This window comes from Triticum urartu, chromosome 5 (genome assembly GCF_003073215.2).
Source record: "Triticum urartu cultivar G1812 chromosome 5, Tu2.1, whole genome shotgun sequence".
Classification (NCBI taxonomy): Eukaryota; Viridiplantae; Streptophyta; class Magnoliopsida; order Poales; family Poaceae; genus Triticum; species Triticum urartu.
The window spans coordinates 294,978,504-294,991,397 of NC_053026.1; the positions used below are offsets into that span (position 1 = coordinate 294,978,504).

The 12,894-nt window shown below is 45.9% G+C and overlaps 1 protein-coding gene across 2 annotated transcripts; it reads right to left on the bottom strand.

Moving 5' to 3' along the window:
• Positions 1 to 3,717: 3,717 nt before the first annotated feature.
• Positions 3,718 to 10,382, bottom strand: LOC125508658 (protein ZINC INDUCED FACILITATOR-LIKE 1-like). 2 transcript variants are annotated; one of them, XM_048673421.1, is made up of 17 exons: positions 10,067 to 10,382; positions 7,417 to 7,457; positions 6,860 to 6,920; positions 6,627 to 6,729; positions 6,403 to 6,505; positions 6,279 to 6,332; positions 6,113 to 6,175; positions 5,949 to 5,998; positions 5,777 to 5,852; positions 5,284 to 5,460; positions 5,050 to 5,137; positions 4,845 to 4,930; positions 4,648 to 4,755; positions 4,506 to 4,550; positions 4,321 to 4,409; positions 4,112 to 4,155; positions 3,718 to 3,998 (listed from the first exon to the last, which is right to left on the bottom strand). In XM_048673421.1, exons 1-17 carry the CDS (start codon positions 10,248 to 10,250, stop codon positions 3,892 to 3,894), a joined length of 1,479 nt encoding a protein of 492 aa, XP_048529378.1. In that variant the 5' UTR covers positions 10,251 to 10,382; the 3' UTR covers positions 3,718 to 3,891. The 2 variants fall into 2 exon arrangements, with proteins under 2 accessions (XP_048529378.1, XP_048529379.1); XM_048673422.1 differs by lacking the exon at positions 7,417 to 7,457 and having other exon boundaries at positions 10,067 to 10,319.
• Positions 10,383 to 12,894: the final 2,512 nt, after the last annotated feature.

Here is a 12,894-nt window from a genome sequence, read left to right on the forward strand (position 1 = left end):
CGCTAAATGGAGGAAGAAGTGGTGCAAGTACAGACCTATTGGGCTCCTAATGACCGCCGTGTCGCAGTGTACTGGGAGACGGCTATCGCGCCGACGGCGGTCATCGCTGGGGAGCCTAAGGAGGTGGAAGAAGAAGCAGTGCACATGCCAGCGAGGGCGTCGGAGCCAGGCCGTCGTACCTGGCAGATCGACCTCGACTCCGCCGAGGACGATGACGACGACCCGCCGGCCCGCACGGCGATGAAGAAGAAAATGAAGGTCAGCGGCTTGACCAGCCGCTCCGCATGCCGGTGACGGCCGTCGCGGTCGACCGGTTTTCGTTGTGTACCCCCAATCCCCCAATCCCTCAATCCCCCTTCTGCATTCCGATCTTGCATGTATGAACTCGTATGAACTGCTATGAACTAGTATGAACTACCCCTATGCTTATCTACCTCTATTCCCCATTCCCCTCCGCCGTGGATCGAATCTATCGCCGTGGATCGAATCTAGCGTGCGTGCATGTTGAAGAGAGAGATGTGCTTATCGACATTGATGGAGTCCGGTGGTTTTCTTCCTCTGCTCCGATCCGCCGCCGCCGGTGATGGAGTCCGGTGGTCTTCTTCCTCTGCTCCGATTCGCCGCCGCCGGTGAGAGTCGGGAGAGTGGGGAAGAGTGGGGAGAGGGAGTGGTGAGGGGCGGTGAGGCTAATAACTACCGGCGCTTCGGGAAGCAACGCGACTTCTCGAGCGTGGTCGCGCGCGTGCAGCCGCCGCCGCCCACGTGCACCACTCGGGCCTGACCCTGGAGAAACTGCCGATTCGTGCGTTCCCAGTGAGCCAGACCCAGAGGTGCTTTAAGAAGCGTGCGATGCAGACCCAATAGTGTATGCGGGCTATCAAACATGCTGATCACTTCCCGCGCCGGCCTGGTCGAGGCCTATGCAGACAACCAAACACGCCCCTAGGGACGACTACTGCCTCCCTCCTGCTTTATTGTCTTCATCGTATTTTGGGTCAAATTTTGACCTTAAATTTAATTAACAGAATATTAATGCATAACGCAAAAGTTAATATCATTTAAAACTATATTCAAATATGAATCCAACAATACAATTTTTGGTGATATGTTTTAATATTTTGTCATTTAAATCTATGGTTCAAATTTAACACAAAATATAAAGGGGACCAATAAGTCAGGACGACGGTAGTACTTCTTACAGGTTGGTTAAATCTTAAGTATATTAGTTAGCTATAAGAGCGGAAATTGCTTTTGGAGGCCGAGCTCCATGCAGGCCTTTAAATGCAAAATTCAAAATTCATGAAAATTCATATTTTTATATTTCAAAAAAAATCTGAAAAAAATACAGAGATAGATGAAGGCATAGTGCATAACTGTGTAATTTTTTAGGACGAGATACGTCAAAATAAGGGTTGAGTAAATTTTCAGGATGAAATACGTGAAAAATAATGGCCGTGCAAAAAACACAAATATGGGGCTTTCTAACACATGATACTATTCATCCTCCCAAATCATGAATTTGTCTTTTTTGTACATGTCGCATTTCAATGTATAAAAAATCCTTGTTTACTTGTATAAAAAATCCAGACTTTTTTGAAATCAAAATCTTCAAATTTTGATTATTTCAAAACATAGGCCTCCATGGGGCAAAATTTCGTGTTTTGACCCTTTGGGAGAAGTTGTTCGAAATATGACCCTAGCTTGCAAAAATTTCGGGATCTGGCCATTTTCCTACCGTCAAGGGGCATGGCGGTAGGGTATAATAGCCTACCAATAGGGTTGCAGCCCTATCAAAAAAAATTCTAAGTTTCAGACATAGTGCGTGTGTGCACCTACCGCCGGTCACCTTGACGGTAGAGTTACACATGCTACCGCCATCCCCTGTGATGGTAGGGATACGTTGCGCTGACGTGGTCAAGTTTCTTACCGCCAGAGGCCTTGGCGGTACCGCCATACCCTTCTTGAGCATCAGTACAGACACAAACGCTCATATACACGCGCATACACTCACCCCTATGAACACACACACGCACACCCTACCCCTATGAGCACCTCCGAGAGACTGAGCCGACATATCATCTTGAGATTTACGAAGTCACCGTAGGCGCCTCGTCGTCGACGGGAACGTCTCCTCCCACTGAAAGCGCATCGCCGGAAATCCTGAAATAAATCCAGGAATAATGCGAGCACCAGGATTTGAACCCTGGTGGGTTGGGAATACCACTGTTCACCTAACCAATTCAACCACAGGTTGATTCGCCCCTACCGCCATACCCCTGACGGTAGGAAAAGGATTAGATCCTGATTTTTTTTTAAATAAGGTCAGATCTCAAACAACTTCTCCAAAAGATCAAAAAACGAAATTTAGCCTCTGCATGGAGGCCGAGAGCCAAAATGCCATTCTCGCTATAAGAGTATCTGCGCTTCTGACGATGTTGTGGCGCTTTCGTGACTGCGCCGTCTGCATGGTGGGTGACGGGCGGCGCAAGACGTTCTGGCAGGCCTATGGTGTGGGCGGGACACGTACCATGGCTTTGCACTTGGTGGGCACTTTCGCCCTACCATCTGGGGCAACTATGCCATGGGGAAATGTAAGTTTTTTTCGGCTCTATCATCGTTGATGTCCCTGCACTGCCGACCTGCATCACCGCCGCATCATCCCTATCATGCCCTATGTATTCTGCGGTGAGGAAGAAACCCTTGAACACCGGCTCCTGGGATGCGCTCACGCTCAACCTTTGCCTTTGCTCCACGAACTGTGTCACCATTCTTCCGCGATCAACGACTTGGCCTTCTGCTGTTGTGCGCAATATTGCCGATGATGTGCTACTATTGAGATGGCGATGCTCTCCTACAATCTGTAAATCGACCCTAGTATCCTGGTGTACCCTAGTGCGCCGTGAGTGGCCTCCGGCCTCGTTTCCCCCGGTGACGTGTCCCGCCCATACCACGGGTTCCGCCGGAACGCTGTGCGCCGTCCGTCACCCATCTCGTCTAAATAGTATCGAATATCACACATCTAGCCAATTTACTCAAAAGCCTATACTAATAAGAAAAATGCTGTCAATATATTTTGTCAACTCACAGGAAGAGATCCTAGGAATCCTGTCCCTTAGCTTGCTGACAGTGGTTAGTGACGAGGCAGCGCTTTCCACCAGCAAGGGCACGGTAGATTATTGCAGCACGTAGCGGCAGATTGCTTGGCCATGGATCGACGACGAGTTCGCGAGTGCTCTCGCAGCCCCACCTGGAGCCGCCAACGGCGGCGAGCAGCTTCGCTGATGGGTGATGAGTGACTAGTGACTACGTACGTACGTAGATCAGTGAGTTTTAGTGCGTTGCGATCCTGAACCCGAACGTGCATGGCTTTTACTGTTTTACAGAAGGAGAAAAGAAAAGGTTTGTCGATGACTTCCCTTCCCAGTCGCCGGCGAAATGATTCGTTTCTGGATCAGTCGTTTTCACTGGCTGGCTAGCGCTTTTGTCCTCCACTGATGAGATCCGTGTCTTGATCTATCAGGCTAGTTCCTTCTTCCATTTTTCTTCATCAAAAAACATACAGTATTAAAGCAGTTTCTGAAATCAAGTGCAGGCCATCATCGTCTTTCCGCCACCGTTTTTCCGTTTCCGAAACCTTTTCTCCTTTTGTTGATTTTCTTGGCTTTAACCAAAGTATTCGTCAACTGATACAGAGTCATCCTCATCCTTTTCAGAAAATGCTCACCAGGTCAAGTGTGTATCGGAATTTAAAAAGAAAAAGAACATGGGCCGCCTAGGCTCATGCAAGTTTTAGAATGTTGCTGTTATTATTACAATATATAAAATAATTGGAAGAACGTTCCTGTTAGTACATATTTTGACAGGTGACAATCTCTACTGCTGTGTATGTTCCTAACTGCACTCTTCTCCTACAGTGGGTAAGACCAGGAAAGGCTCAAAGGTAAACATGAGCCCAAGGAGCTGCACCAAGTTCAGCACCAAGAACACCATTTGATCACCTGCAGATTCAGTGGAACAAACTAGATCAAGTTACTTCCTAAAATAACTATATCAAGTATGTATAATCAGAAAGTCCTTCTGTACTACTAGTACAGAACATATTGATTGTTACCTGGGAAGAAGGTGCTGTCCTGATGTTTCTGCGCCCATGAGAACCTGCATTCATTCAGTACCATTAGGCGATGAGAATTAGGAGCCCACGGCAGAGTGATTCAGCACGAAAATTTCAGTTTTCTTGGTTCGAAACATAAATCAGTAATCGTAATTGTTTCGCTCATTGCAACCTGTTATGGAAAATATGAGATGACAGGAGCTACTCACAGATAACCAGCCCCTATTGGAGCAATTGCCTTGAAAAACGACATGGCAGTTGTCGATATACCATTCGCAGTGCCTCTTTGGTCTTGACGCTGGCATCAAATTCAGAAACGTTGTTTTATTCAGTTCGACTGACGCAAACATGGTGTTGCAAAAAAGCTCCCCTGGTTATATATATGCATACATACCACAGCATGGTTCTGCAGAAGGGAAATTCCTGTGCTGGCAGTAATCTGTACAAATTTGCAGTATACAAAGATTAAATACCCTTGGATACATAATTTCAGGGTAGCAGACTTTCAGAGAAAGCAGGTGCAGAAAAATGCTTACTGCAACAACACTTCTCATCATGGCTGCAGAGTAGAGAGCAAAAGAAAGTTTGGCGCCAGATAAGTATGTCATAAAGGGGTAAGTACTGACGATAAGTATGGACAGAGCCTACAGTGTCAAATTCAAAAACATCAGCCATGATCATGAAACTTAATCTATTTGTTTATGTGGAAAAGGCACAGCAGGAGACTACTCACAGAAGCAACACGCGACGAAATGACTGGCCCCAGAAACTTATGAACCCAGTGATAAATGATAAGCTGATATACAAGAAGACTAGCACCTGGACCAAAAGGAGAAAGTATTAGGTTTAGGTCACCCCGTGATACTAACATGCACCTTCAAAGCTACATTAAAGTTCCAAAAGTAAAAACATTAGGTAAAGGCAGAGGGATGCGAGACCTGCCACGGCAAGAACTCCACCGATATCTTCAGATGAGAAGCTAAGACCACCATACTTTCTGTCACTAACAGCCCACAAGGAAAGTATCTAGTATTGAAAGAACCGCATGACAGCTAGAGTGTTATTCAATGATAACTATTAAAGATGAATGCAAGTAGTAGATAGATGTATTTGGAGACTTGTCATGTAGCAGCAGAATGCAGAAAGGACAAGAATTCTAAAACAATATTTACCTCACTATATGCAGTGTCATGAAGACCAAAGAAACAATAGGACACCATAGTTGACATCCATGGCCAATTCTGGAGCAAACTCTTCTTGCGAGGTGAATCTAAATAAGCCTGTTCTGATGGCAAGGCTTTGACCTTTTCGATATCCTTCTCCGGACTCTTATGTTTGTGTATGGTCTCCTGTCAGTTCCATTTGACAAATAAGATTAGCAAACGTGGGAACAAAAGCTAGATGTAATGTGCCCCTAATTTGAATTTATTAAAAGAATATATCCACAGCATTTTCAGTATTAGAAAATGTGGGAAGAAAAACTAGATATAATGTGGACAAAATAAATTTTAACTTCTGTAGCATATTTTGTTTATCTGTTGCAAATGGAATATAAAATTGGTCAGACTACAGATTATGCCAAGTAATACTGATATTCCTTGTCAGTATTAGCTATTGAAAAGTTAAATGAAGACTGATGATAATATGTAGTGAAACTATACGTACCGGCATCCATATACAACTTATTAGAACAATGGCAGCAAGCAATGACACAGCTACACAAGGTAAGAAATATGGAAACCTGCAAAATTAATCCAATGAGTCAGCCATGAAGTCCAGTATAACTATATTGCAAGCAGTTTTGTAAATAACTATATCTTGATCTTGCTGGATCTACCTCCCAAAAACTGACTCCTTGGAGAATGTTTGTGGGTACTTTTCAGCAGGCTGACAAAATGAGAGTGGAGTAAGAAAATGAAAGCAGTTCATCTCTTCGTTTTTGTCACACTAGCAATCTTGCAAGTGTAATGCAAGTCCATTTATACATGTAGACTAGTATACCTGGGCAAGGTAGCCTCCAAGAGCTGGACCGATTACAAGACCAAAACCCCACGCTGTGTTCACCTTTAATCAAAGCAAATCATATCAGGATAATCTTTGTTTTGAAAGGACTATATAATATGAAAACAGTAAGAACATGAGCAAATAAGTTGTTCTGAGAGATTACAACTGAGAGCCCAAGAGCATGATGTTCAGCTTGACAAACTTCAATAGCATAAGCCTGCATGGTCGATAAATATTTGTAATCAGAACTGAGATGCCTTCATGTTGAAGCTGGTAATTTTTAGTACCTTTATTGGAGCAAGTAAACCATTTAGGGAACCTAGAACAAGTCTTGTAGCTATTGCCATCCAGTACTCTGTACTTAGTCCAAACAGTGTGTTAAATATGACCCTGGAATATAAAGAAAGCTAATTATGTGACTAATGAGTTACCGAATAGCAAGATAAAAATTGTTGCCAAGTTGAATCAGAACTCCTGTTATAAACTGATTTAGAATTCATGTTATACTTACACAGACAGGATTGAAAATACAATGACAGGCTTCCGTCCAATACGGTCCGCAACAATGCCCCAAAAAATCGCAGAAAAGGCTCTGCCAATCATGTACGAAGAAGCTACATTTGAAAACACCAACATACAAATTTCATGCCTATATATTTAAATATATTTGATTTCTCAAGGACAATGTATGATGCGGGCTAAATGATGATATTTGTTTTTGAATGGTGGAGCCAGAAACTATACCAAGGAAACCAGCATAAGATCCTATATCTTCCTCTGTTTTAGCAACGTGGAAGTCTCTAACCTGTAGAAAGGGATACAACGAGATGAGATGTTACTTGCATTTTTTGTTACAAAATGAGATATTATTTGCATGAAAGAAAGTTTAAAATTTCAATGAAATGTCCAAAATTTCCTTAATTTCGGTGAGTACAAAAATATTGGTATCCTCGGAGTTTCAGACTAGATTCAAATAAAATCCAAATTTTAGTGAATTTTTGATAGATTCAGTTTCGAAAGAATTTTCGAGATTTCAGATATTTCGGTGATGTCCGAAAATTCTGGATTTACCCTACTATTTTGACAAGTCTGTGAATTTTGGAGCAAAGTAGTAGGGTAAATCCAAAGAATAACTAGGGGCTGTATTAACCTATTTCAAAATCTAAATCTAAATCTACATCTAAACTTCAACTTTAAGATCTCCTGGACCAAGTAGGTAACCAAAAGTAATCTAATATAATCTAATCAACAACTTGATCTAGAGATTAGTGGATGCGCTAGGTCGGTGATAAAATACATACCATGAAATACATAAAGGGAAAGAGGCATGTGATGGGCAAAGCTGAAAAAGACAAAGCAAGAGCGTATATTTATTGTCAGAATGAGGGACACATATTGCACCGCCGGATGCGTTAGGTGAAACTGCATGATCTTTGCAAGAGGAACAATTGACAGCTAGAAACAAAACAAGAGAGGAAAGCAGTTAGATGCATGATCATGGAACAACCAACATGTGGTAGTTCATGTACTACTCTGGGTAGCTTTCTATCTCAGGCTTGGCGTGATGCTGGATCTGAGCGAGGTGTTTGCTCTGCTCTGTAAAGCAGTTTTTCTCTTCTCTGAACACGTGCATGGACGTTAGAATGCATGTCTTCTGAAATACTGATGGCTTGTAATAGCAAATATACTCTAGCATCTATGCATTGGATACTGAGCTTGCTTGGCGCCATGGATCTGGTGGCCATTTTGGATTTGCTCGTGTCACCGAAAATGAGTAAACAGTAGCAGTGCGTACTGCCTATGGAATCTTGATTCTCAACGATAGATGTGCGACAGGCATAAGTTGCGGGATTCAGAATGTGTTATTAATTTTGAATCTTTCAAATTTGTTTCTACTCCTCCGTTTCTAAATACTCCCTCCGTTCCCAAATATAAGACCTTTTAGAGATTCCATCATGAACTACATACGGATGTATATAGACATATTTTAGAGTGTAGATTCATCCATTTTGCTCCGTATGTAGTCCATAGTGAAATCTCTAAAAGGACTTATATTTAGGAACAGAGGGAGTACTTGTCTTTCTAGAGATTTCAACAAGTGACTACATACGGAGCAAAATGAGTGAATCTACACTCTAAAATATGTCTATATACATCTGTATGTGATAGTCTATTTAAAATCTCTAAAATGACAAATATTTAGGAACGGAGGGAGTAACATTTTAGTAGATAAACACACATGAAGTTAGAGTACTCTGAGAATGGAATGGATGGAAAACGAGTTTGCAGATGAGCTATATATTACCGTTTTCCTTTGATCAGTTAGAAGTGAGCTATTTTCTTCCTTCGTTTCTAAATATTTGTCTCTTTAGATATTTCCTTGGAAAATGAGCATGTATTTACCAGCTCATAAGTATAAATAATACTGCAGTTTTTTCTAAGCGATCAGACGGTACGCTATTCTTGAAGTTTGCATATTTTGTAGAATTAAGGCAAACTTTAAACAAATCTAAAGAACATGCTCATTTTTTTAAGTACAGGTTGTGAATCTTGATCCGCCGTCGCCCAATACTTCCCGGTACTTGGCTTCACCCCTAGAGGGGCATCTTCAATGGCGTTCATCAAACGGACGCCCCCAAATGTTCGCAGACATGTTCGGATGTGTCAGGCGGGCGCCACCCAATGCTATCCCTTAATTCTTTTTCCTATTTGTCGGGCATCCTCCTTTGTCAAATTTACTCGATCAATATCAATTCGATGATATATTTAAATAGTTGCGAACAAATGCAACTAATAGCAAAAGCGCCGAAAGTTCAATAAGTTTTATATATCCATCGAACCATCCAATAGCAAAACTTCGGTGTTCAACAAATAGATTTGCTACAAATCAAACATTAGATTTTTTTAGCATGGTAAATAGAACGCCATTATGTTGTCGCGAGGATGACAATTTCTTTAGCAAGTGTGACATATTGTTGCCAGTTTTTTTTTTTGAGGAATTGCCATGCTTGCTAAAGGAAATTGTCATTCTCGCAGCAAGATAAATTGCCATTAAAAATATCAGTTTGTTATGCTTAAAAATATGATGTCAGATTTTTAGCATTTTCACAATGGATTTATGGGAGGTTTGGTGATCTACATTGAAGATGCCCTAAGGGTGTGCACGAAAATTGCTTATAATTATTGGTCCCCAATCGAAAAGTGGCTGCAGAAGCCGAGCTTCATTGAGCTCTATATACATTTCTCAGCCAAAATACCTTTTCCATAACTCAAAAAAATCTGAAAAAATGTTTTCATGTAAACATATACTTGAAGTATGCGTGTACAAATTTTCATAAACATATGTATTCATATGTGATGTATACAAAAAACACAAATACACAGATTGAAATAGGCTTTTTCTTTGTTGTATTTGTGTCGGATATTTGTCTTTTTTGTGTAGCATGCAAATGATCAAATTAGTTACTGAAAATTTATACATACTTAAAGAATATGCATATGTATTTGTACAAAAAAATGGGCATTTTTTGAAACTTTTAAATATATTTTGATTTTTATTTTTGCAAAACGACCTCCATGGAGCCCGGTCTTTGCAACGCCACACTCTGTCCCCAATGCGCTATATGCAGCCATGCAGGCAGAGGCAAGTGAGGTGATCACCTCAGGATGTGTAGGAATATATCAGGGCCGGGTCCGTGTAACAATTCTCGTGTCACGGGGGCGAACATAGGACCGTACGGCCCGGCCCTACTCCTACCTCTGTGCAACCTGTGTGTCGGACAATGACTTGTCTCTGTTTGTGGCGTCCTGTCGCCGTACGGCCGGTCACCGAAAACACCGTATTTTCCCATCACGACGACAGCCCTATGATAACATTGCAACGCAGAATGTACGCCCCGCTAATCTAATCCAATTTAATCTAGAGTAATTTTAGAAGCATTGGTTACGTACATGAGGCGAGGGTGGTGAGGCCGACGAAGAAGAGCTCCTTGTAGGGGATCCTGCCGCCGGAGCTCTCCTTCCTCCGGTCCTGCGCGCACCCGGGGCACCCCGCCTCGTGGTGATAGCTCCTCGCCGCCGACGACGCTGGCAGCAGCAGCGGCGCCGCCGCCGCTCCTCTTTCCTCGTCCCCCATTGCAATGGAGAGCTCTTCTCTTCGATAGACTGGGGTGGATGAATACGCTTCGTCCCGGGCTTTGGCTTGGTCCACCTGCCGGGGGTTTATACAGGCCGCTAGCTAGTTCCCAAACCACGCAGGTTGGCACACCTTGCTGATCCACCTGCTCCGTGCTTTTTAAGTGTATGTACACGTGACCAGCTACGTGGTATGTGCGCTTTTTACTCTGCTTCGGTTCAATGGTCTGGGTGTTGGGACTAGATTGGATGTTCGGGGCGGCCGAAACTCTTTCCTATTATCTCCCGACCTAAAAGGAACTGGATTCATGCATCGAAGGTTTTTTTTTTAAAGAATCAACGATTCAGGATTTTCGTCTCGCCAGGACTTAGAGCATCTCCAGCCGTTGGCCCCCCAGGCGACGATTTTACGCGACTCCTGGGGGCGAGCCGGCGCTAAAATCGGCGCGGGGGCGAGTGGGTTCCCAGCCGCTCGCCCCGCCCCAGACGCGTTTTTTTTATTTAAAAAAACTGAATTCGGCATAGTTCGGCTAAAATTCGGCAAACTTGATATTCATGTTCGGTGTTTTACATAAATTATTTAAAAAATAATAATCTACGGAGCGAAGAACTCGATCAGCACGGTGAAGTCGCCGACGTCGCCGCCACCATCGTTGTCGGCGGCGGCCTTCTCTTTCTTGATGGCGCGGCCGCCCCTGCTGGACCCCTGCCCGGCGTCTCCATGGCGGACAGGCGGTGGCGGCGTGTCGTCGTCGTCGTCGCTGTCGTCGAGGACGACGATGCCTCCCTCGTCCCGGCCACGATGACGAGCTTCGAACCGCGCGAAGGCGGCGCGCTGGCGTTCCCTCTCCGTCTGCACCCAGTCGTCGCGTGTCCATTTGAGGGCCGCTTCGTCGTCGAGCGCCTCTTGCTTGACGGGCTCCGTCTTCACGACGGGAAGCCCCGGGTCCGGTTTGACGGCGAGCCCAGGCTCCATCTTCGGCTTGACGAAACACGGTGGAGCTGAGGAGGTGGCACGCCGGTCGCCCTCGTTGATGACGATGCTGGCGCTGCGTGTGCGCCGGTTGAGCGGCGTCTCCGCGGCAGGCTCTGCCTTGACGCCGAAGAGCGCCGGCGAGCCGGAAGAGTGGGAGGAGGAGCAGGAGGAGGAGGAAGAGTGGGAGGAGGAAGCGGCGGCGAACCTCCTGGGCACCCATGGCCTGGCGCTCCGGCGAGGGGCCGGCGCGGCCACCGCGGCGGGGTACGCCAGCGGCGGGTTGTTGCCGCCCTCGAGGTGTGCGATCACCTCGTGCAGGGTGCGGCCGGGGACCCCCCCACCAGACGCGGCGGCCGTCGCTATTCTTTGTGCCGCCGACCACCGTCACCCCGTTCGTGGACGCTAGCCTCTGCGTCTGTCGCCGCTGGAAATAGTCAGTCCAGGCGGCGTGGTTGTCGGCGGTGTACTGGGGGAGGGCGTGCTGCTCCTCCGACAGGGACGCCCGCACGCGGTCGACCTCAGCGGCGAAGAGGCCGGGGTGTGCGTTGACGTCGGGCACATGGGGGATGGGGACGCCGTCGTTGCTGAGCTTCCACCCCGTCAGCCCGGCGTGCATGTACGTCGGCGTCGGGATGTTCGCCTCGAAGAGAAGCCACGACTCACATTCCTGGAGCATGCGACGGCCGAAGTCGTTGGCCGCCGCGGCGTCGCCGGGAAAGCGTTCGACCATGGAGAGAGAAGGGGAAGGGGAGGGAAGGGGAGAGCTCGGCGGCGGAAGGGAGGGACGGCGGCTGGTTTGGGCTCGGCGACGAAAGGGAGGGACAGTGGCTGGTATGGCCAGCGGCGAGGGAAGCCTCTGTTTATATAGCCCGAGGCCATGTAAACGTGTGATAGAAGGGGAGGCGTCGCCGCGCCTGCCCACCCGTGACGCACCGCCGTGATGAAGGAATCAATGGCAAGGCTGACCGGCGACAGCCTTGCCATTGGTTCCCCGCAGAAAACCAAGGCGTTCCGGGGAGGACAAGGCGTGTGCCGCTGACTCGGCGGGCCCGCCGAGTTTTCGCGCCAAAACCCCTCGCCCCAGTGCCCCCGAGCGCCCCCCAGCGCGCCGGGTTTGGCCTGGGCCCGCCGGCGCCGGTTTTGGCCCAAGCCGGCGAAAAACAGGTTTCTAGGGGCATGACTGGGCTGAATTTTGGGCGCAGGCGCGGCAAAAACGTCCGGGAGGGCCTATTGGTGCCGCGGCTGGAGATGCTCTTAGGACAACTGTAACCGATCCCCCGTAAATAGAGAAGGATCCGGACGAGTAAACCCTTTTCTTTTTCTATAGTATACATTGCAACTATATATTATCGTGCATATAGAAACAAACATAAATATGAATGTCCAAGCAAATCACGAATATAGTTTACAAACCAAATTCAAAGTTTATAAACTGAATTATTTAAATTTAAACACACCGAATAGTCCAAATGTAGCAAATAACATGTGTTACAACAAGTATGACTCACTAAGACTGTTGCGAGTGATGCTTAATAAGATTATCTTGAAGTTGAGCATAAACTTGTCAATTCTGGATCTAGTGATGCTCCTCAAGGAATGTCACGATCGTATTTGGATCATACTCTACCTCAACCGGAGTATTGTTGGTGATGTACCGAAAGTTCTCAGG

Coding starts and splice junctions, on each gene's coding strand:
- LOC125508658 (XM_048673421.1), bottom strand. CDS start 10,250: ATGGGGGACGAGGAAAGAGGAGCGGCGGCGGCGCCGCTGCTGCTGCCA. Junction 7,458..10,066: donor CCTCACCACCCTCGCCTCAT/GTACGTAACCAA, acceptor TGTCTTTTTCAG/CTTTGCCCATCACATGCCTC. Junction 4,931..5,049: donor TGGAGTTCTTGCCGTGGCAG/GTCTCGCATCCC, acceptor CTTTTGGTCCAG/GTGCTAGTCTTCTTGTATAT.